This window comes from Cydia fagiglandana, chromosome 20, assembly GCF_963556715.1.
Source record: "Cydia fagiglandana chromosome 20, ilCydFagi1.1, whole genome shotgun sequence".
In the NCBI taxonomy this organism is placed as follows: domain Eukaryota; kingdom Metazoa; phylum Arthropoda; class Insecta; order Lepidoptera; family Tortricidae; genus Cydia; species Cydia fagiglandana.
The window spans coordinates 12,237,301-12,261,615 of NC_085951.1; the positions used below are offsets into that span (position 1 = coordinate 12,237,301).

At 40.7% G+C, this 24,315-nt stretch overlaps 1 protein-coding gene and 1 pseudogene across 1 annotated transcript; one reads left to right on the forward strand and one right to left on the reverse strand.

The window, feature by feature from the left end:
• Positions 1–503: 503 nt before the first annotated feature.
• On the reverse strand, positions 504–18,476 carry LOC134674329 (inositol oxygenase). The gene is made up of 7 exons (XM_063532353.1): positions 18,382–18,476; positions 5,947–6,124; positions 5,430–5,638; positions 4,559–4,695; positions 3,823–3,957; positions 3,076–3,171; positions 504–650 (listed from the first exon to the last, which is right to left on the reverse strand). Exons 1-7 carry the CDS (start codon positions 18,391–18,393, stop codon positions 542–544), a joined length of 876 nt encoding a protein of 291 aa, XP_063388423.1. The 5' UTR covers positions 18,394–18,476; the 3' UTR covers positions 504–541.
• A 2,544-nt stretch (positions 18,477–21,020) lies between these two features.
• On the forward strand, positions 21,021–22,681 carry LOC134674893 (uncharacterized; annotated as a pseudogene).
• The last annotated feature ends 1,634 nt before the right edge of the window (positions 22,682–24,315 follow it).

The following is a 24,315-nucleotide window of genomic DNA, read 5'->3' on the forward strand; positions in this document are numbered from 1 at the left end:
ATACATGGTAAGGTTGGGTTTTGACAGCTGTATTTAGCCATCCCACACTAGCGTCTTTCGAGCGTCGGCGTCTAGTATCTACTGCTCGAAGCACAAAACATCTTCCAGACTGAGCATAGTCGCGCTACCCCCTCTGCCATGCATACGGTAATTTTACTCCATGTTCGAGTCGAAAGTGTCTTTGTGTGACGTCCGTGTCTTTGAACGCAATCACGGCACGGGACTTCGCTCACCTCGACCCGCACACCCCCGCATTTTTGGCATCATCGGTTGCATGAAATAATTGCTCTAAACTCGGCCTAGAGGATTCCTAGTCTACTGCTCGAAGCAACGTTGGATCAACAGAGCGGTTACCGCGAAATCCTAAAATGGCAAATTGCGGGGATCTTTCTCTTTTATTCCAACGAAGGCGTAATTAGAGTGACAGAGAAAAATCCCCGCAATTTGTGAACTTCGATTTTTGCGGTTATAGCCCAGGGCGGCGACGCCATTTTCCATAGACGCTAGTGTGGGGTGGGGATGGACTTAGGACGCGTTTGGTCTACCACTCGAGGACTCCGGGCATGTACTTCTCGATGAGCTTCTCGTAGTAGGGCCACAGGGCGTCGATGTCGGGTACGGCGGCGCTTTTCGTGTAAAGATCGTATTTGCTGAAAAAAAAATACAAAATGTAGTAAACCCTTGATGCTGATACGGATAAGTAAATGCGGTATGGTGCGGTAAGGCTAAATTGATTCTAAAAGCAATAAGAGAAAAACCGGCCAATTGCGAGTCGGACTCGTCAGTCGCGTGCACAGAGATTTGAGACTGGGTAGGCAAAATTATATCAGAAAACCGGGAAAGTGCGAGTCGGACTCGCGCACGAAGGGTTCCGTACCATAATGCAAAAAAAAAACGGTCACCCATCCAAGTACTGACCCCGCCCGACGTTGCTTAACTTCGGTCAAAAATCACGTTTGTTGTATGGGAGCCCCACATAAATCTTTATTTTATTCTGTTTTTAGTGTTTGTTGTTATAGCGGCAACAGAAATACATCTGTGAAAATTTCAAGTGTCTAACTATCACGGTTCGTGAGATACAGCCTGATGACAGACGGACGGACGGACGGACAGCACAGTCTTAGTAATAGAGTCCCGTTTTACCCTTTGGGTACGGAACCCTAAAAATGAGAGCTACTAACTCACCAAAAAAATTGCGTGATGGTTTTCATTTTGTTGTCAAGTCTTTTCAATTACTTCTTTTTTTTTGGCTAAACGAAAGCTTTGAAAACGCATCATTTTTAATAGTTTGCACACACTATCCATTTTTTCACTAATCGCACTTTATAATTTCCGGCAACTTTAATCTCATAAAGTCACCAAAACAAACAAACAATGGCGACCGAATAAAAAAATGTAAATAAACTTAACTAAATACTGTAAACGAATAAAAAAATAGTCTCGTATTTGCACTAAATTACCATAGCAAATGCTACTTTTTAAAATAGTCACGTAAACATCGGAACTATTCGGAAACTTTCGGGCGTCATTCGTTTAGGTTTGGTACGAAAGGCACTGCCTATTGCGTCTAAATGTGTGCGTTACTTGTATAATTGTGTGCTCGTACTTATAGGAAGGCCCACTACACTGTAACCGCGTAACGACGACTCTCGGAGAGGCACACATAGAAAGATTTAGACGAAAATGTTTTTTGTCTTTGCCGTGCAAGGCACATAGCCAGTGGCGTGCACTTCATAAAGGCAAAAAGGCACCGCCTACCCTACTATAATTCCGATGTCTATCCTCTAAACTACTTAATTTAATTTATACTTGATCGTACTATCAGTAATCGATATAACTTAAAACCTTTAAACCTTTTGCATTATGGTACGGAACCCTTCGTGCGCGAGTCCGACTCGCACTTTCCCGGTTTTCTGATATAATTTTGCCTACCCAGTCTCAAATCTCTGTGCACGCGACTGCACATAGCGGCGCTAGTGCCGCGTGGTGTAAACTTCGTCGCGTAGAATTATAGATGATGACTTGATGACAATGCTTAACCGGTAGATGGAGCGCTTATTAATTTTTAGAATGTTTTAAGTTATATCGATTACTGATAGTACGATCAAGTATAAATTAAATTAAGTAGTTTAGAGGATAGACATCGCAATTATAGTAGGGTAGGCAGTGCCTTTTTGCCTTTATGAAGTGCACGCCACTGGACATCGGAATTATAGTAGGGTAGGCAGTGCCTTTTTGCCTTTATGAAGTGCACGCCACTGGGACTCGTGCACGAAGAGTTCCATATACCATTTGGTACGCAAAAAACGGCAAATAAAAACACATTTGGAGCATTCCACGGGCTGTCCCGTACAAACGCATTTTATTTCCTGTGTTGCGACTTTTTTTTCGGCATTTAAAGCAATCGATTATTTGTCTGTGCATATTTTTGACTATTTGTCATAAAAAAGAAACTCTTATACCTGCAAATCTTCAGAAAATTCGCGTTTGTACGGGACAAACGGTAGACGATTTCATGGAATGCCCCATTTATTGTATGGGACCCCTGCAGTTAAACATTATATTTGGTTTTTAGTATTTGTTGCTATAGCGGCAACAGAAATGCATCATCTGTGAAAATTTACTGCCTAGCTATCACGGTTCATAAGATACTGCTGACAGACAGACGGACAGACAGACAGACAGCGGAGTCTTAGTAATAGGGTCCCGTTTTTACCCTTTGGGTACGGAACCCTAAAAAGAGCGTGTATCAAAGGATTTAGGATAGGACACATGCTGCTGACTGATTAAGACCGAGTTTAAAACAATGCTGAATTTAATTATTTTACATCCATATCTACTCGTACTTAGTAGATAATTATAGAGTCAGGCGTGTCTCACTCCGCGATTTCGTCGCTTTGCTACATGTAGCTAAAAGTGTACCGTTCGGCCCCAATTTTGGGGTTTGCCATAAGCCGCGCGTGGCGCTGTCGTCACCTAGCGGCCATATCTGTGCTGATCGTAACAGACGCATTTTGTTAGAGAGTGAGTCTTCTGTACTTAGTACTATTATTTATTCTGTGATATAGTACTCACTTGAACTCGAGGACAGCATCGAGGATCTCCTTATCGCTCTCTTTGAGGAGGTGCTTGTAGTCACCGCCCGCGTGCCACGGGTAGAATGAGTGGTACCTAAACGAAATATATTACAATTACCATTTGCTGAGCAACATATCAGTCATAATTAAGGCTCCTCTTCACTTTGGGCCAACGCCAACGCCAACGAGGGCCGCATTTATGCGTTAGAGGGAGCAAGTGATATTGCTATCTCATTCTACCGCATGGCTGCGTCCCTCGTTGGCGTTGGCGTTGGCCCAACGTGAAGAGGAGCCTTTACACAAACGGGTCTACCGCCACCACCACACCTCACCACACACTACACCACAGCTGGTGCAACTCAGCTGAAAGGTCGGAGTTTAAGGTAAAAACAATGAAATTATAGTTGGTCAAACCAATTTGTCAGTAAAAATAATACTCATCCTTTTCTTTTGGGTGCTAGTACTAGTGTAAGACAAAGATACCTACTTAGGGCCAGTTGCACCAACCACATTTGACAGACTGATCAGCGTCAACCGGCGCGCCCCGGCGCTATACTATGAAACTTTTCATACATAAAAATTTAGCGAACTTTTTAACGATACGAACAGCAACCGAGCCTTAGTAGATACCTATGATTATCTCAGTCTAATAATTGAAATGAGACAGTCCTTTGACAAACTATATATATATCGCAGTAGCTTAGACCCCTTTGTGTAGTAAGTATTGACTTTATTCCATTATTACCTGATCATGTAGAGGCCCTCCTTGGGGAACTTGCACTTGTTATGTATCAGCATGTGGTACAGGTACTCGTCGTGTCCCCAGGACATCATCAGCTTCTCCAGCCCGCACTTCGGCGAGTACATACCACATTCGGTGCTGAAAAGATGAAGGTTAAGTTTGGAGAACATGTTTTAAATAATTTAGATGGGGCGGTAATTCTTATGGCCCCCCCTCCCCACATATGTCGACGCGGAATCGGCAAAATCCGATAGAAAAAGCTTTATGTCGATATATCTGGACCCTTAGGTCAGTCGAAACAAGAACCTACTTTATTCTCTCCCATTCGAGACGGGAAGAAAAATTCAGGCGCGTTTATTAGTATCAGGTAAGTAGGTATTGTGGTAATAAAACGACGGACGCTTGGGCATCCGCTAGCTGGCGCGGGTGCACGCAGAGGACGGACGGGTGCCATTGTAGGTAAAATTTATCGCACACGCATACGTCCGCGCCACTTACGGCTCGACCACGACATTACGCGACTGGCGTTACTCCACCGTAACTCATATTATTTCATGCAACCGCGCCAGCAAGTGGACGCCCTAAAGTGAATTACATAGGTAGAAACCTACTAGAATTATAAAGAATGCTGCTGTGCTGCAACATATCTCTAAGAACATGGAAGTGATACCGCCACTCCTCATCGTAGTGTCGTGATAGTTTGTCGTGAATGACAATGCATTGAGATGGAAGAACTCACTTGTATCTAGGGTCGTAAGAGTCAGGGTTATCCTTAAAGCTGTCATCTCCGTAGACGATGCTCTTGCCCCACTTGCAGCCCACGGGGAAGGTGTCGCCGACCACGCACCATTGAGGCTCGCCGTAGAACGCCATAACCTGATGAGAATAACATTTTAGGTACTTCATTTCTGCATAGTCCTCGCTAAGAGAATCAGCTATACGTCTATGTTCACTGTTGGGCATACGCCTCTCCAAATCTCCTCCAAGCAGCCCGATTTGCTGCTTCTCTCCTCCAGAGTGGGCCTGCTATCTTTTTAATGTCATCCTCCCATCTTGTTGGAGGTCTGTGATCTGGTCTTTTTGAACGAGGCGTCCACGCTAGGATGCGCTTGCTCCATCTCCTATCATCTTTGCGACATACGTGCTCAGCCCAGGCCCATTTCAGAGTAGCAATCCGTCAGTCGATAACTACTACTTTAGTCCATCGCCGAATCTCCTCGTTTCGGATTCTATCGCAAGAGAGATATATTACTACAGCATATATAGATAGATAGATCTTTATTTGGTATTAATCATACACCGTCCATTACATAATAAAAGTAATTACAAAAATTATAATAAATTAAAATTGTATTATACCTTGCCCGCATCATGGATCAGCCCGATGAGATGCATCCACTCCTTATCCGGGTGATCCTGGCGAATACGCTAGGCCTTCTGAAAGGCGTGCACCGCGTGCACGACATTCAGCAGGTCGGATCAGGGTTATTACAGCACATACCTTGCCCGCATCATGGATTAGCCCGATGAGATGCATCCACTCCTTATCCGGATGCTCCCGGATGACGATGTTCGGCAGATCGGAGTCAGGGTCTTATTACAGCACATACCTTGCCCGCATCGTGGATCAGCCCGATGAGATGCATCCACTCCTTATCCGGGTGGTCCTGGCGGATGCGCTCGGCCGTCTGGAAGGCGTGCACGATGTTCGGCAGGTCGGAGTCAGGGTCTGACTGGTCCACGAGCTCGTTCAGCTTTATCAGAGCGTCCTTTATGGTGGACTTGAAGGTGTTGAATTTCAGCCATTTTTCCATCTTCTCTGTAAGATAAATGATTTGTAGCCACATTAGTAGTTTTTCAGTTGATATGATGATAAGGTAACTAAAGGAACTTACTCTTAAGTCTGGTGGTGCAAAGGGGCAACGGCGCCAGCATCTTGGCACCATTCCAGAGGCGGGAGACTTTGGCGAGGTTTTTTATATTTAATTCGTGGTTTAGTTTCGTTTTAGTATAACTAAGTTAGTCAGTAAGCTAGATTAGTTAATAGTTTTATGAACATATTGTATTGAAATTGATTGTATTGATGTCGCAATAATAATGTAAGTATAAACAGTTTAGAACACTTACTAGTGACAAACTCCACATTTTGATAGGTGTGCATGTCGTAGTAGGTCAAGCGGACGCGCCTCCTGATGGGGTCGCTGTCATCGATGATGTAGTCCCGGAAGGCTTCGACGGGCTTCCCGTCGTACACCTTCTCCGGGCGGAAGAGCTGCGACGGGTCGATAATGCCCACTGGTCCTTGCTGTAATGAAATAGCTTTATGTTCATACGCAGTTTAATGCCGCTACGCGAGTAAGGGTTCATTTAGGATCGGTTGCACCAAACTGTTCGTATTAAAGAGTTCGCTAAATTTGTATGTATGGAAAGTATCATAGTAAAGCGCCGGGGCGCGCCGGCTGACATTGATCAGTCTGTCAAATGTGGTTGGTGCAACTGGCACTTAGACTAGCGGTCGGCAACAAACGGCCCGCGGGCCCGCGGCACCAACCCCGAAATCGCGGAAAAAATTGACTCCCATAGAAAATTTCAACGCCAGATCGCCAGACCAGGAAAATGTAGATTAAATAACCAATTTTTTTTTGGTTGTTTCATAACAATTTATTTTATTAAAATTATATAAATGTTATGTTGCATTTAAATACATTTTATAAAATATATATCTTTTTCTTTAATTTACTATGCCATTTAGTTTTCTTAAACGTATTGTAACACGGTGTATCAGGTGCTTAGGAGAAAAAAAAAGTTAGGGTCGTCGCTTGATCGTTCAATTTTTGGTGACTTCAGCCTACTTGATGCCAAAAAAGGGATTTAATAAAATACAATGATTTTACTTACGTCTCTAGACATCTTGCGTTTACTTAATTGCTTAATGACAATGAGGGTCTGCAGCAAAGCGCGGACTTTAAATAGTTTAAATGCTTTTAACAGCAACTGATAAGAGGTCAATAGGTGATGATACGAAGGTCAATGTCAATTCTTATCACTTCAAATGTACGTACCTATATTAGCAAACAGTTGCACCATCCATTTCTAACTTTCTAGAAATACTTTCATTTTAGCGCCATCTGTGACAGACTATAGGAGAACTCAAGCTTCACTAATGGCAGAGCTAATAGAAAATCCTGTTATCTATACATTATATATAATCCCACCAAAAACATAAATGTAAAAAAGGAGAGCCAAGTTCAATACAAAAATTATGCTTGGCTGTGGGGCTCGCCGCAAAAAGAATGGAGATCTAAATGACTGCCACTGCCAAGTTCTATGCAAAATCCAAATATGTATTTATAGGAACAAAATAACATTATAAACAAGTATTAAACTCTATTTCTTTGCTTTATTGGATACCTATAACAATTGCTGTTATTTAAAAAAATGTGAGATCTTAAAGTAGGTTAGATTTGACTTGGCCAGTTTTCATTATATCAATCATTTTATATATATTGTAATTCTGATAAAACCTGGCCAAGCCAAATCTAACCTACTTTAAGATCTCACATTTTTTTAAATAACAGCAATTGTTATAGGTATCCAATAAAGCAAAGAAATAGAGTTTAATACTTGTTTATAATGTTATTTTGTTCCTATAAATACATATTTGGATTTTGCATAGAACTTGGCAGTGGCAGTCATTTAGATCTCCATTCTTTTTGCGGCGAGCCCCACAGCCAAGCATAATTTTTGTATTGAACTTGGCTCTCCTTTTTTACATTTATGTTTTTGGTGGGATATCAATACTTTTTGTAAAGAAAACTAGGCAGGTATTGAGATTTAATGTTTTTTCTTGTGTTTCCGCTGTATGGTTTTTACTTCTGTTCTTTGTATAATTATGTGGTACCGCGCGCCGCCGACGACACACCGTTGGCCGGTTGTTTAGAGCGTATTAAAAGTTTTTTGTATGGGGCACCACTTATTTTTTGACTAAACTTTATTTTAATATAGCAAATATAATAATACATATATTGGGGTAGTTTCAAATATCTGCTTGTAACGGTTCCAACGCTACAATAAAAAAATATTTTTTTGTATGGGGACCCCCCCTATTTTTTAACTTTTTTTTATTTTTAGATTTTTTCCTACGCTTACACACAATAACCAAGCTGGATTCCAAATTTCATCCTTCTAGGTCATCTGGAAGTAGGTTAGGTTTAGGTACTTATATCAGTCCCAATAAAAAATGGATTTTTGTATGGGGACCCCCCCTATTTTTAAACTTTATTTTATTTTTAGATTTTTTCCTACGGTTACACACAATAACCGAGCTGGATTCCAAATTTCATCCTTCTAGGTCATCTGGAAGTAGGTTAGGTTTAGGTACTTATATCAGTCCCAATAAAAAATGGATTTTTGTATGGGGACCCCCCCTATTTTTAAACTTTATTTTATTTTTAGATTTTTTCCTACGGTTACACATAATAACCGAGCTGGATTCCAAATTTCATCCTTCTAGGTCATCTGGAAGTAGGTTAGGTTTAGGTACTTATATGTCAGTCCCAATAAAAAGTGGTTTTTTTGTATGGGGACCCCCCCTATTTTTTAACTTTATTTTATTTTTAGATTTTTTCCTACGGTTACACACAATAACCAAGCTGGATTCCAAATTTCATCCTTCTAGGTCATCTGGAAGTAGGTTAGGTTTAGGTACTATAAGTCATAAGTCAGTCTTAAAATTTACGACTTTTTGACCTTCATACCTTTATAACCGTTTGAGCTAGCTTCATGAAATTTGGGCTTCTAGATATCCTTATGGATATAATTAAACACACGTAGTTTTATGTGTTTACGTCAAAGATGTTTTGAGTTATAGAAGGGTCAAAAGTGGCACCAAGTGGTTCGTGTAATATTACACTCGGCGCTGGCTAGCCAGTTCCTTTGCTTGAACTTGGCTTGACACGCTGCCGCGTGTCTAGATATAATAAAGCTGTAGAGGGTAGAAAGTCTGTACATTTGAAAAAAAGTTGGCTGGGGATACTTGGAATCGATAACAGAACACGTTCCAACAGTTTTTAGAATTTTTGTCTGTTTATCTGTTTGTCTGTTTATCTGTTTGTCTGTTTATTTGAACGCGCATCACGTGAAAACGGCTGAACGGATTTTGATGCAAACTTTACTAATCTATCGAGAAAATCTCCGGCCAGGTTATAGGCTATAAAAACTCAACCTCTAAAAGGGGGGGTACCCGCAACACTCGCTTGATTTAAGTTTGCCCCTGAATCTTATGGCGCTACTTAGGAAGGAGGGGCAAACTTTTTTCAAATATGTGCTACCACTATTGAGTACCCTGGTAAACTAACAGATGGCGCTGAATTTAATACGTAGTGACATGAATAGCCACCGAGGAAGGTTTTTGCCAAATTAACTCTAAGTTTAGATGAGGGGGTACGGACATCAACAAATTTAATTGAATAATTATGTCGATTTAATAATATACAACAAAATTAAACGACAGTAAATTAATTACCCCTCATTGCACAGTGACATCTTTTTCACGACTACCCAAAAAAAAAGTGAAAGAGAGTGTAATGTTTTCAGCGTTCGTGTTTGTATGTAGGTATATATTTATTTATCTGGGTTTCACTCTCTCTCACTCTTTTGCGGTTCGGCGTTAGGTCTTATGCGAGGCCTTCTACCTTACGGCAAAGTTAATCTTCTGCCTTAATTACACTTGGGCGTGGATCCAAGCTTTCCTCTTTCGCAGCTGGGCCTACTGCCTTGCTTACACTTCGCCAATTCAATTCTCTTGGTCAATTCCAAGCTCTGCTTTCTTGCATCTTTTATGCATGAAAACAACCTCGCTGGAACCCTTAAATATCGAGCCCTATGCGAAGCAAGGCTGGTAGAAAACTGTCCCATCACTCCCATCCCTTCTTTGTATGAAATCCTGGATTCGCGCCTGGTTGGGACTAAAAGTAAAATTGCGTATATCGAAAAATTTTCGCGCTCGCTTCGCTCGCGTTTTTAATATCTTTCTGAGGTATGATAAAGGTGACATTCGGGTGGCGACTGCAGCAGCATTACTGTGTTGCAACGTTACTGTCAATTTTCGTCATAAAATGATGTGACCGATTTCCATACTAAAAGTAAAAATGTACAACTGTCTATCATATTGCGTTTTTATATCGAAAAAATTTCGCGCTCGCTTCGTTCGCGTTTTCAATCACTTTCTAAGATATGATAAAGGTGACGTTCGGGTGGCGACTACAGCAGCATTACTCTGTTACAACGTAACTGCTGCAGCACTGTCAATTTTCGTGATAAAATGATGTGACTGATTTCCATACTAAAAGTAAAAATGTACAACCGTCTATCAAATTGCGTTTTTATATCGAAAAATTTTCGCGTTCGCTTCGCTCGCGTTTTCAATTACATTCTAACCTAAGATATGATAAAGGTGACATTCGGGTGGCGACTGCAGCAGCATTAGGTACTCTGTTGCAACATTACTGCTGCGGCACTGTCAATTATCGAGATAAAATAATGTGACTGATTTCCATTCTCAGCTGTAATGCGGCAATGAACTTCACTCAATTTACCAAAAAAAATAATGTAAACTTAATGACCCTAGGGAGAGGGGGCACCATGGTCTAGAAATGCTTAGGGCATTAAAATATCTTAATCCGGCACTGCTTCGGAGTTAACCCGACGTACGTGTCGCGCTGTACGCGTTCCAAAGCCGGGCGCCTTCGGCGCCCTCATACTAAAAGAATCTGGCGTAGCCCGACAACGTGGCGCGCTGCACGCGGTCCAAAGCCAGGCGACCTTGACTTTCTCATACTAAAAGAGACGTACGTGACACGCTGTATGGTTACCAAAGCCGGGCGCCTTCAGTGCCCTCAAACTCAAAGAGTCGGGCGTAGACCGATGTACTTGACACACCGTGCGTGTTCCAAAGCCGGGCGCCTTCGGCGCCCTCATACTAAAAGAGTCGGGCGTAGACCGACGTACGTGACACGCTGTACGCTTGTAGCTAGGGTTCTAAGTGACAAAAAAAGGTCGAACCTTTTTTTTCTTGATTAAAGCATGAAACTTGGCACAGTTATTCCTTATATTAAAACAAGCCGATTTCGATCGGTAGCCCGAAGGAGCCTCCCCTCTGGGGCCCGAGAGGGGGGGTTCAAAGTACCGCTCCGCCCGGCTTCATTCTTAAAATTCTAACAGGCCCCGCTTAGCTGATAGGTCATATTTGGTATCAATTTCGGATAAATCAATAACGTAGAATTCATTTCTGGTATAAAAATTTAGCAATTTGTAGAAAAAATTAAAAAAAAACTCATAGTGTCTAATTTTTCAAGTGTAATTTTTGTTTCTTATTTATTGTCAAAATTACACTGCCTGGTTTTTCTACATTAAAAAAATATGATGATAAAGCCTATTTAATGCAGATTTTAAAAACATAACTTTTACATACCTTTATTTAGAGGAAATCGCATAAAAAAAACTTTTATCGTCTCGCGCCGGTGAATATCTTTTTACTGACATCGGCATCGATATATGTAGACAACATCCGAAGTACACACTCTGGAGACCGATTAAAAGTATTGTTTATTGTTGTAGATCCTATTATAAAGATAGAAAAGCGTACAAATATTTTTTTATGTGTCGTTCAGTGAAAAAAGGGACCTTGGAACAAATTATCACAGAGCCTCGCGTTTGTATAGAAGCATACTCGTATTTAGTTAGTGCCAACCACTCCATGGACTCCATGGTCGCTGTTCTCAATATGGGATATTACTGCAATGTTCTGCCGCCAGAGTGCAGCACTACCGACTCTAGTAAATTCATAGACTAACTTATACATGTAGATGTAGATGTAGTGTAGGGACGCCCGGTCAGAAGCAGGCGGGCTGTCGATCGCTTGTCGCGTTCATTCAGCCCAGTTCCCTGGAGTTGGAGCTTCAGGTTACTGTCCCGGCGGCATTCCCACACTATTCTCCTCAAATCTTCTTGTTTTCCTGCAGAATAAAAGGACATCTTTGAGTTCGACGTCCTTTAATTCGTTTTCTTTTAGTGTGTCTCTACCGAATGTATTATATCGCGGTGCCGCGTACATAGTACATTCTGCTAGTAAGTGTAAGCTAGTCTCCTCCTTACCACAATGTGGATAGGAGGCGTCTCTACTAATTTCCATTATCTTGAGGTGTCTGTTGAGAGTATTGTGACCTTTAATGATACCTGTCAATAGTCTCAGACTGCTCTTACCTAGTTTCAGAAGATACCTGGTTCTCCTGTGGTCTATACCTTTGATCATCATCTTCGACTGTCTGCATCCAGTCTCTTCTTCCCATTCTCTCTGTGCTTCCATCTCTTTTACCTTCTCTATGACTCCCTTCGTGACATCCGCTGACATAGGCAGAGCCGGTTCCGGACCTATGTATTCCGTCTCCGCCCTTATCCTCGCCAGCTCGTCAGCTTTCTCGTTTCCCGTTACTCCCTGGTGTCCTGGAACCCATGCCACCGTGACACTTCTTTGCTTGCCTATCAAGTTGAGCTCCTCTCGACATTCTCTCACGAGAGAGGAGGTAACTGATATTTTCTTTAGTGCCTTTAGTGCTGCCTGGCTGTCTGTGTATATTACGACAGCGCCCTCTTGTTTTACGCTCTTCTTGATTATGCTTGCGCAGCGCGTTATAGCACATACCTCGGCATGGAACACGCTAGCATATCTACCCAGTGGTACTGATTCTATCCCAGTTTGAGGATCACTATGCCCGCTCCTGCTAGTTACATCGAGCTTCTTCTTGAGCCATCCGTGAAGCAGATGGTCGTCGGGTGTCCGACTTCCACCTTCCAGTTATCTCTGTCTCCTATGTGTATTCTATATTTCTTGTCAAATATCTCCTGCCTCTTTATAAGGTCATTATTGGCCATCAACATTTCAAGTTTTGATAGTGCCTCTCTTTGTATCAGCGCGTGTCTCTTGTCTACGCAGCTTCCTCTCCATTCGTTGCATGCTTTCATTCTGTACCACTGTTCGGTGGCTCTTTTCTCTACCTCAATCCAGAGTGGCTTCAAGCCTAGTATTACCTCCATTGCGTGTGTCGGGGTCATTCTCATAGCCCCCGTCATCATGAGGCACGCTAATCTCTGGACTTTGGTTAGGTGGTCTCTTTGGTTTTCTTTAATATGTGCTCTATACCACCATGTCACGGCTCCATATAGCACCCTGGGTAGTATTATCGCCTTGTAGATCCAGTGGATCATTCCTGGCTTCAGTCCCCAGTTCTTTCCTATTGCCCTTTTGCATTGGAACAGTGTTCTTATAGCTTTAGCCGTCTGCTCCTTGATGTAAGTTTTGTACCTGAGTTTACTGTCTAAAGTAACGCCCAGATATTTCAACTCCTCCACCATGTCTAGTTCTATACCTTGTATCTTTATGGGTTTCATCTCCTTTATTCTTCTATTAGTGAATAGCACCAGCTTTTTTTTCGATGGATTGAGATCCAACCCTCTCTCTCTACACCATCTCAGTACCTGTCTGAGACTTCTTATCATTATATCTCTTATCGCAGTGACAACCATTCCTCTCTCTAACAGCACTCCATCATCAGAGTAAGCCTGCATGTACATGCCTCCTCTGTTGAGCTCTTTTACCATTGAGTTTAGAAGTGGGCACCACATCAGGGGGGACAGGCATCCCCCTTGTGGGATCCCTCTTCTTGGACTAATCGTCTTTGTTACTCCTCCCAGCTCCGCCGTAATGGATCTACCTTTTAGCATTTTCCCTATCCATTGCGCTATTGCCGATCAGATGCCCTCACTCTTCAGACTTTCCTCCACAGCCTCGAAGGTTGCTGTGTCAAAAGCCCCCTCAACGCTCAGTCTGTCTTCTTGGGAATGGAAGCAAAAAGCAAATGACTGTTTCCAAACTGTTCTGACAACCCTACTGTGGCCAGAATATGATTGAAACTGACATATATACTTACAGTTTACTTCTTATTCATTGAGAACAGCGACCATGGAGTCCTTGGAGTGGTTGGCACTAATTAAATACGAGTATGCTTCTATACAAACGCGAGGCTCTGTGATAATTTTTTCCTATGTCCCTTTTTTCACTGAACGACACATAAATAATAATATATGTACGCTTTTCTATCTTTATAATAGGATCTACAACAATAAACAATACATTTAATCGGTCTCCAGAGTGTGTACTTCGGATGTTGTCTATAACGATGCCGATGTCGGTAAAAAGATATTCACCGGCGCGAGACGGTATAAGTTTTTTTATGCAATTTTCTTTTAATAAAGGTAAATAAAAGTTATGTTTATATTGTATAAGTTAGTCTATGAATTTACTAGAGTCGGTAGTGCTGCACTCTGGCGGCAGAACATTGCAGTAATATCCCATATTGAGAACAGCGACCATGGAGTCCATGGAGTGGTTGGCACTAACTAAATACGAGTATGCTTCTATACAAATGCGAGGCTCTGTGATAATTTGTTCCAAGGTCCCTTTTTTCACTGAACGACACATAAAAAAATATTTGTACGCTTTTCTATCTTTATAATAGGATCTACAACAATAAACAATACTTTTAATCGGTCTACAGAGTGTGTACTTCGGATGTTGTCTATATCAATGCCGATGTCAGTAAAAAGATATTCACCGGCGCGAGACGATAAAAGTTTTTTTTATGCGATTTCCTCTAAATAAAGGTATGTAAAAGTTATGTTTTTAAAATCTGCATTAAATAGGCTTTATTGACATATTTTTTGTATGTAGAAAAACCAGGCAGTTTAATTTTGACACCAAATAAAAGATAAAAATTACTCTTGAAAAATTAGATTATTTTTAATTTTTTTTAATTTTGTTCGACAAATTGCAATTTTTTAATAACAGAAATGAATTCTACGTTATTGATTTATCCGAAATTGATACCAAATATGACCTATTAGCTAAACGGGGCCTTTTAGATTTTTTAGAATGAAGCCGGGCGGAGCGGTTCTTTGTCCCCCCCTCCCTGGCCCCAGAGGGGGGGGTCCTTCGGGCTACCGATCTAAATCGGCTTATTTTGATATAAGGAACTGCTGTGCCAAGTTTCATGCTTTAATCAAACAAAAAAAGGTTGTTGCACTTAACATCCTCACTATTGCCAGAGTTGGGCGCCGAAGGCACCCTCATACTCAAAGCGTCGGGCTACGCCCGACGCACGTGGCACGCTGTGCGCGTTCCAAAGCCGGGCGCCTTCGGCGCCATCATACTAAAAGTGTCGGGCGTAGACCGACGTACGTAATACGCTGTATGCGTTCCAAAGCCGGGCGCCTCCCTCATACTCAAAGCGTCGGGCGTAACCCGACGTACGTGACACGCTGTACGCTTGCCAAAGTCGGGAGCCGAAGGCACCCTCATACTCAAAGCATCGGGCTAAGCCCGACGCACGTGGCGCGCTGAATGCGGTCCAAAGCTAGGCGACTTCGACTTTCTCATACTAAAAGCGTCGGGCGTAGTCGGACTACTACAAATCGCGCTCTAAAAAGTACAAAACAATAAGATAGAATTATTTTAAGAAATTATCATGCAGGAAATTATAAATGTTATAATTTTTTGAATAAAAAATACAGCGTAATGTAATTTACTATTTTTTATATATTTAGCAGCTTACTGACACAAACCGAATTCTACGCGGGCGGAGCCGCGGGCACAGCTAGTACCAAATAATTAGAGTTAGAATAAAGGTAAGTTGGTAGCGATTTTGATAGCACACACGGTGGAAGTGTTAATTTAATCGTCAAACTTCTATGAAATTATAATAGTACATTTCGATGCTAGTGCGGAAGGTATGTCATTACTTCACGAGTACCGAGATATCTTGCCACGAGCCGCAGGCGAGTGGCAAGACTCGGGACGAGTGAAGAATGACATTTCCGCACGTGTATCGAACGACGTTTTTTAATACAGTTGCGAAAAAATAAGAAAAACATTGTTAATCGTACACTAAACAAAAGTGGTAACAGTGACAGCTCGGTTAGACGTCGTCTTTGAGTATATTATATCTATGGGCGTTTGGCAGCTATTCCGTTCCATTCAGTCAACTTATTAAGAACGGAATTTTCAATATTGAATATTAAAAAATAAACGTGTTATAATGATGAAGAGGTAAGTAATTAAATATTAAATATGTAATATTTTTCGTATTCTTACATTAACGGTAGGTTTTTATGCTGATTACGACGTTTAAAGGAAACTAATATTAACACTCATCAATAAGTAGTCGTGAATTGGAACAAGTATAAATTTAAAAAAATTGGAAAAGTAAAAAGCACTAGTTCGAGATAACCAACTTTCCGCACGCTAAACAGCTACGTAAAGTAGCACTTTTTGAGCAACTGTATTAAAAAATAATATACAGTACCTATATGGTGCTATTGCCGCCCTAGGGCGGGATTAAGGACAGTAAGTACGTGCCTATGTCAAAACTTTAAAGGGCTATATGTACCTACTGTAAAACTTTGTGTCAGTAGGTAATTGTGTAAAATTCATAAAAAGTATACCTACCAAACCAAAATAATAATAAAATTTAATAGAGATACCTATTGGAATAGGTACGAGGTTTTTTTCTTTTCTTCATGGAGTTAATATTAAGTTACATAAGTACAGGAACTACTTATTACACAATATTTACACCGAAAACGAGTAGATTAGCGCCTTTGAAAACAACCAATTATCCAATTAAATAGATTCGCAATAAAAATACATAACAACGATAAGTATCGACAAGGTTATCAAGGGTTAAGTCTATAGCGTCCGACATGACATGTGATGTGATTTGAGATCACCCAACACATAATAAATAGTATACCTAAATATGTAATAAGTTATTTACGATAAAAAGTGCGAGATTCGACGTAATTGATAACGTTCCCAATTATTATTCTTATTGTTATTCTAATTACTTAATGTAATGTGCTTATTATAGCACACATGGCGTCATCGTAATGGAGCATCAGATGCACCTACTGCTTGCAATACACATGCGAAAAATAGGAAATTCGCAACGAGTGGCGATAAATAAAATTAAAACAAGACCGATTGCGAATTACCTATTCGCACATGTATCGTACAACGTTTTACAGTACATATGGCCTTTTACCTTTTCGACATAGTTATTAACAGAAATTTTTGAGAAGTCCTGACAATTCAAAAAGTTAAATGATATAAACTGTGCGGAAAGAGAAGAGTCGTGGAACGAATGTAAAGGAGTTCATACATTCCACGATTGCGCTATTAATTTAGTTATTACCTACGTAGACGATTTAGGGGATCGAACATATCTTATTTTTTCTTACCTACAAGGAAGGCGGAGGGAGGGGATCCTATCTCATCGCATAATAATTGATTGTCATAATGTAATGTTACGCATAAATCTCTTTTCGCATATTTTTTCTCCAGCTGAAACAGAAAGTACCTATTTTCGAAAATATTTTGCATAGGTTGTGTAGAATAGGGTAGGTTATTAGGTTAGGTTTGTGTTATAATTTTTCAGAAATTGTAATATTTCCAGCACAATAACAATTACGCGAAATGAGTTTTATGCGTAATATTTCATTAGGACAATCAATTATTATGCGACCCAATATGGACCCCGGAGGGAGGGGGCTTCATAGTTCTTACGTAAGATCACAAATATGCGATATTTTTTTCAATTTTTTATAAAATTACGACGTTTAAAATGATACTTCCACACTCTATGCTATGCTATCAAGCACGGTGCAGAGATACCTAGACGTATCAAAAATGATTTTTTTGAAAAATAAACACTAAAACAAACCAAACGTGTATTAATTGTTCCTTAAGATTCTTACCTACCTACGTAATATAGGGGGGAGAAGGTCAGCCTATTCTTTTCTAACATAGGGGCCCTCCCTGGTCAAATCTGCCAAAATTCGTATCATGTAATATAATTTAACGACCGGTCTGGCCTATTAGGTAGTGACCCTGCCTGTAAAGCCGATGGTCCTGGGTTCGAATCCCGGTAGGGGCATTTATTTGTGTGATGAACACAGATTGTTCTTGAGTCATTGGTGTTTTCTATGTATTTTAGTATTTTTTTTTTTTTAGGACATTCTTACACAGATTGACTAAGTCCCACAGTAAGCTCAAGAAGGCTTGTGTTGTGGGTACTCAGACAACGATATATATAATATACAAATACATACTTAAATACATAGAAAACACCCATGACTCAGGAACATATATCTGTATCATCATACAAATAAATGCCCTTACTGGGATTCGAACCCAGGACCATCGGCTTCGCAGGCAGGGTCACTACCAACTAGGCCAGACCGGTCGTCAAGTTGTCTAGTCGTCTAATCGTCGTTTATAATTATGTATATTATATAATATATATATATATATATTGTTGTCTAAGTACCCACAAGCCTTATTGAGCTTAATGTGGGACTTAGTCAATTTGTGTAATAATGTCCTATACTATTTATTATTATTTATTTACTTAAATGAATGGCGCCTACGAAAACAAAACAAATGAGACTTACGGTAGAAGCCATCTTGTGTCTGCTTCTTCACAGGACAACAATGATCAGCTCCGGCGTCGCTGGATCTTTAAATGCGACCGCAAAATGACGTTGTTTCATTCCCTCAGCTTACCTTCCTTTCATGTCAGTACAAAAAGCGCTACCGGATTTGTCGGAACTCGGAACTTGAAGAATACCTACTTCCATCTTTATCTCTCTTGTTTTTTCTTATATTGGTGTGACAAAGATAGATGTCCTCAAGCTCTCGAATGTCGTCATAGTTACGTTGGTTCTGAAGAATGGATTGGCCTTAGCTCGTTAATGATAGGGAATGCTTGCTGTGATAATAAGTCAACTGGTGTCAAAGGTCGCGTTATCACTAATTACGTATATTGCCAAACAAGTGGCAAATTGCTTATAATAATAATTATCATATCGTGTGACCTTAGCACGCGAGTGTTTTTAAAAAGACTTTTCGCAGTACAATACGGGTATATAAGTTATCGTTTTGGAACTACTTTTAGGGGTCGAAAGTGGGTATTGAAGATATGCCTTGTATGTGATTACCTAATCGTGAAAGATCAGATGCATCAGGATCAAAAGTCAATGAAGATGGAGTAATTGCTCGCTTTGTTGTATCCCCGCCCAGTAGCATCCCAATCCGGTTCGAAGGACCATTCAAGATATATATGTTGCAGTCAAAAGTGTGAACTGGTCAAAAGAACTTTTAACCGACAAAAACAGGCAAAACTGCTTTTGACTGAGCATGTTGGTCAAAAGTAGTTTTACCTGAAAATCATACCTATTTCTGGCAGCAGTTTCGTTTTTAGGGCGTAGCAAAGAAAAAATAACCCTAACCTACCTATCTCTGGGAACAGTTTCGTTTTTTGAGCATAGCAAAAAAAAAATAACCCTAACCTACCTATTTCTGCGAGTACTTTTGACTGATAGTAACAGTCACAATTACTATTAACCAATGATTTTCAGGTAAAACTACTTTTGACCAACATGCTCAGTCAAAAGCAGTTTTGCCTGTTTTTGTCGGTTAAAAGTTCTTTTGACCAGTTCACACTTTTGACTGCGACATATACATTATCTAGAAATTCAACAATATTAGAAGAACAATATCAGATTGCCTTGTTGTCCCAACTTCCATGTATTACAGACAGGACCCAGCCGAAAGTAGGTGCCCAACAGACGGTAGTTCTTTTTAGGGTTCCGTTATAGTTTCGCTATGTCCTTGTGTCTGTCTCTCCGTCTGTTCTAGGCTTTGCTCCGTGAGCGTTAGTGCTATAATATAAAGCTGCAATTTGGCTTGGATAAATCGATAAATCCGACTTACTCGTACAATATCTAAGAAAAAAATGTTTTGCGAAAAAAACCTCCCCTACACGTAAAGTGGTGGTGTAATTTTTTATTCGCTTCAATCTTCAATATAAGTAAAGAAAGAGTGTTAACACGATACATCGGTTTGTTCCCAAAACCATCCAAAACGCGCGTTATTTCGTAGTCTACGTCTAGCGTCAACTAGCGGAATATATCAGTACTGCTAGTCGACAATAGATGTCGCGGCGAACAGAAACTAATGCTTAACAATTTTCAGCTAATATAATATTATTTCGGATTACTCGAAGCTCTATTTTCAACCCCTTCTTATAATATTAGCTGTAAATTGTTTAGTAGTATAGTTCGTTTTTTTAGCATTAGAAAGAACTTGAAAGTAGATAAGCGATCTTGACAGGTCTTTTATTTAAAAAAAAATTTAAAAATCAGTAATTATTACTTATGAAAGCAGAAGATCAAGATTTATATAATGATCATATTAGATTCATAATTGTTACATATTTGCCGTAACTAATTTTTAAAATGTGTTTTTAAAATAAAAGACACATCAAGATTGCATATCTTATTTCTAATGCTAAAAAACAAGTGCGAGTCGGACTCGCGCAGGAAGGGACTCCGTACCATAATGCAAAAAAAAACCGAAAAAAAGCAAAAAACAAAAACGGTCACCCATCCAAGTACTGACCACTCCCGACGTTGCTTAACTTTGGTCAAAAATCACGTTTGTTGTATGGGAGCCCCATTTAAATCTTAATTTTATTCTGTTTTTAGTATTTGTTGTTATAGCGGCAACAGAAATACATCACCTGTGAAAATTTCAACTATCTTGCTATCACAGTTCGTGAGATACAGCCTGGTGACAGACAGACGGACGGACGGACGGACAGCGAAGTCTTAGTAATAGGGTCCCGTTTTACCCTTTGGGTACGGAACCCTAAAAAACGAACTAAGTATAGGTAAATTTTTCGTCAGTTCTAATATTTGACGATAGATGTCGACTATGAACTAACGCGCGATTTGGTAAGAAAATGGATGTATACTCTTACCACTCTTTTTCTTTACTTACTCTATGGCAGTGGTGGGCAAACTTTTTTCATGGGGGGCCAGAAAGTTTAGGAAATTTAAGTAGAGGGCCAGCATTGTAGCCAAAATTTATTTTGATTTGTGATAATCTTGGGCATTGGCCATATAGCCCATATACTAATTATTTCATAGGACCGGCCGCGGGCCGGATAAAATCCATTCGCGGGCCGCAGATGGCCCGCGGGCCGTACTTTGCCCCCCACTGCTCTATGGTATAGGCCCCATATGCCTTTATGACAGAAGATAAGAGCATTCTAGAAAAGAAACTAGATAAACGCCATGGAATGGAAAACAACCAACAACTGAAAACTAGATTCGCCATGATAATGTAGCATGATGGTCGCGAATGCCATAACAAAGATAACATAATTATCTTGAGGTTATCGAAACCATAAAATAGCATGCGATGTCCTCAAGTTCATCAAATAAAAACATATATACTACGTTGTAAGTTATGGTGACTATGGTGTATTTTATTATTAATCTATTTTGAAAGGTTCTCAATTTGTCAGTATCTTTTAGGTTTTTGAACACTCTTTGAACATCACCGATACGCAGATTATATACTTGGATATCGCCAGACGGCAAACATCGCAATCAAATTGATTATATCCTGATAAGATCGCGATGGAAAACATCTATCAAGAATGCTCATACTCTACCGGGAGCAGACTGCGGGTCAGATCATCAATTGCTGATATCGAAAGTGCAATTAAAGTTAAGAGCAGTTAGGAAACTCGAGACACGACGAAAGATTGAAGTCACTGACAATGCGAAGTTTTTAAGTGCACTGGAGTAAATGATGATACCGTGGACGAACGTGGACTCCAACACAGAGACTCCGGATCAGTTGTGGGATCGGGCTAAGAATGTTATGGTGAGCTCGGTCAAAGAGTCTAGTGTAAACGTACGGAAACGAAAACGGCAGCATTGGATGAGCGATGCAACATTAAGTCTTGTGGAGGAAAGGCGAAACATGAAAGCAGCTGGAGCTGATATAAGATCCCTCAACGAAAAGTCCGCTAGAATTCAGGACGCTTGCAGGCGGGACAAGAACGACCAACTTCAGGACATTTGTGCAGAAGTGGAAGTCCATGCAAATAAGCATGAATCTAGGGACCTACACCAAAAAATTCGCGCCATCACAAAAACCCTGGGTTGCAAGACCTGGGCCATCGAAAACTCTACTGGAGAGACGGTGACAAACATAGAGGCAATAGCTGAAACGTGGAGGCAATACTGTCAGTCTTGCACAAATTGCTAATTGTGATGTGGTGCAATCATACATTTATCTGGGAGCCTTAATTACGAACAACGGTGGATGTATCGACGAAGTGAAGAGGCGTATGGCTATTTCTAGGTCTGCAATGGACAAGTTGAGGAAAATATGGAGGAATGCAACATATATAGAGCCACAAAAATCCGACTAGTTCTGGCACTTGTATTCCCCATATTCTTGTATGCCTCAGAAACGTGGACCCTGCGGGAAGTAGAGAAGAAGAAGATAGACGCCCTAGAGATGTGGTGCTGGAGAAGAATGCTCGGAGTATCGTGGACTGAATTCCGTACCAACGAGTCTATACTTCGAGAACTCGGCATCAAGCAGCGTTTATCATCTTTGGTGCAGTCTCGTATCCTCACCTTTTTTAGTCACGTATGCCGCCGAGGGGAGGTGGCTATTGAGAGACTTGTGGTCCAGGGAAAGGTCGAGGGTACCAGGCCGCGAGGAAGATCGCCTATGAGGTGGACTGACCAGATAAAGGCGGCAGTAAATGGCTCATCATCACTACATGAATGCACGAGGAAGGCGGCTATTAGAGAAGAGTGGCGACGTGTTGTGAAGCTTGCCACCAACACCTGAAGTGATGACCACGACCACTCTGTCAAGAGTGATACCGACGAAGAAGGAAGGTTTAGGTTTTTAGGCTTCCGTACCCAAAGGGTAAAAACGGGACCCTATTACTAAAACTCCGTTGTCCGTTTGTCTGTCACCTGTATCTCATGAACCGTGATAGCTAGATAGCTGACATTATATAACAATTATATAGGTATAACGCTATAACAACAATTACTAATTCGTTTTTGCTAAAAAATAAATTTTTGGTAGGTAAAAGCTTTTATCGCTGACTCTACTTTTCTTTCCACATACAACAGAACTAATACCAGAGATATATATAACTAATACTCATCGAGACCATTCTAAAAACCCCAAACCCAAACACAATCAGGTTGCGTTGTTTTATTAGAGTTCTCATGGCTACCTCTGTCTCCATCATTGGATAGCTCGATGATACCATAATATTGCATTGTCAACCGACTTACATATGTATCTATGCAAATGTTCAGCTTCATTGGAAGTCGGAAAATGGGTCAATAGTTGACCCGTACAAATATATGTAGTTACATAACTACATATTACACATAATGTAGTTACATAACTACATATTACATAGGTATATTGAAAGTTAAATAAAAGTTTGTAAAAAATTACTAAACACTTGCCCCGGTTTTTATGTACAGTCGACGACAAAGATAATTTACACTTTTGCACCTTACTACTTTGTAATAAGGCGAAAAATGTAAACATATATTCGGCGTCAACTGTACCTTCCTTGGAACAAACGGACTGGCTTTACGGGCAATAATAATGAGGCATGACAGGGGCCATTACAGCGGTGTGACACCGCTACAACGCGATTGGTTGATGAGTTCGCATCACGCGCGCTATTGGTCGCAACTAGTTGCGTTAGACTGCACGATTGGCTGGAATTCGTGAGTAACACCGCTGAACTAGTACCATTTTTAGTGCCCCATTAGACCGCCCATAGAATGACAGACAGATACTTTTGAATGACAACTTTAAAGATACCTATATATATTATCTCTATTTGGAAAAGTACAGTCAAGGAATTTAAATTCCGACCCATTTCGTACTTTGTCACAGTGACAATCAATATGAAAGCCGCTAGAGACCTCATACGGTTGTCACTGTGACAAAGTACGAAATGGGTCGGAATTTAAATTCCTTGACTGTATCAAGGGGGGCCTCGCGAGCCCTCTTCGGACACAGTGAACTAAAAGGGCCTCGCAGATACGATTTCTAGATTGGTTCAGTGTTCACTGTCTCCATCAGTGGCGTAGCGTGAACTAATCTAGCCGTGCGCGAAAACCACATCTGCAAGGCCCTTTTCAATGTGTTTCCCTAAGGTAATAAGATTGGCTTTGCGAGGCCCCCCTAAGTGCGAGGCCGTGGGCGAAGGCCCCAATCGCTCACACCTAGCTACGCCACTGCTCTCATCTCTAAGCTTGTCACGACACTGTAAAACATGGTTTAACCTTTTGAATGCCACGCCTATCGTGTGCAGTCATCGTGAACCTTGTGGGAATGCATGTATATTTTTATTGGGCTGTGTGCTGACTGGGAGCGATAGAGATAGGAACAGGCAGGTCAATGTACGAAATTTCTGGTGCTTAGAGTTCTTACTTTATAATTATATCGAGGGTTATCTCAAATCAAACAAAAGCAAC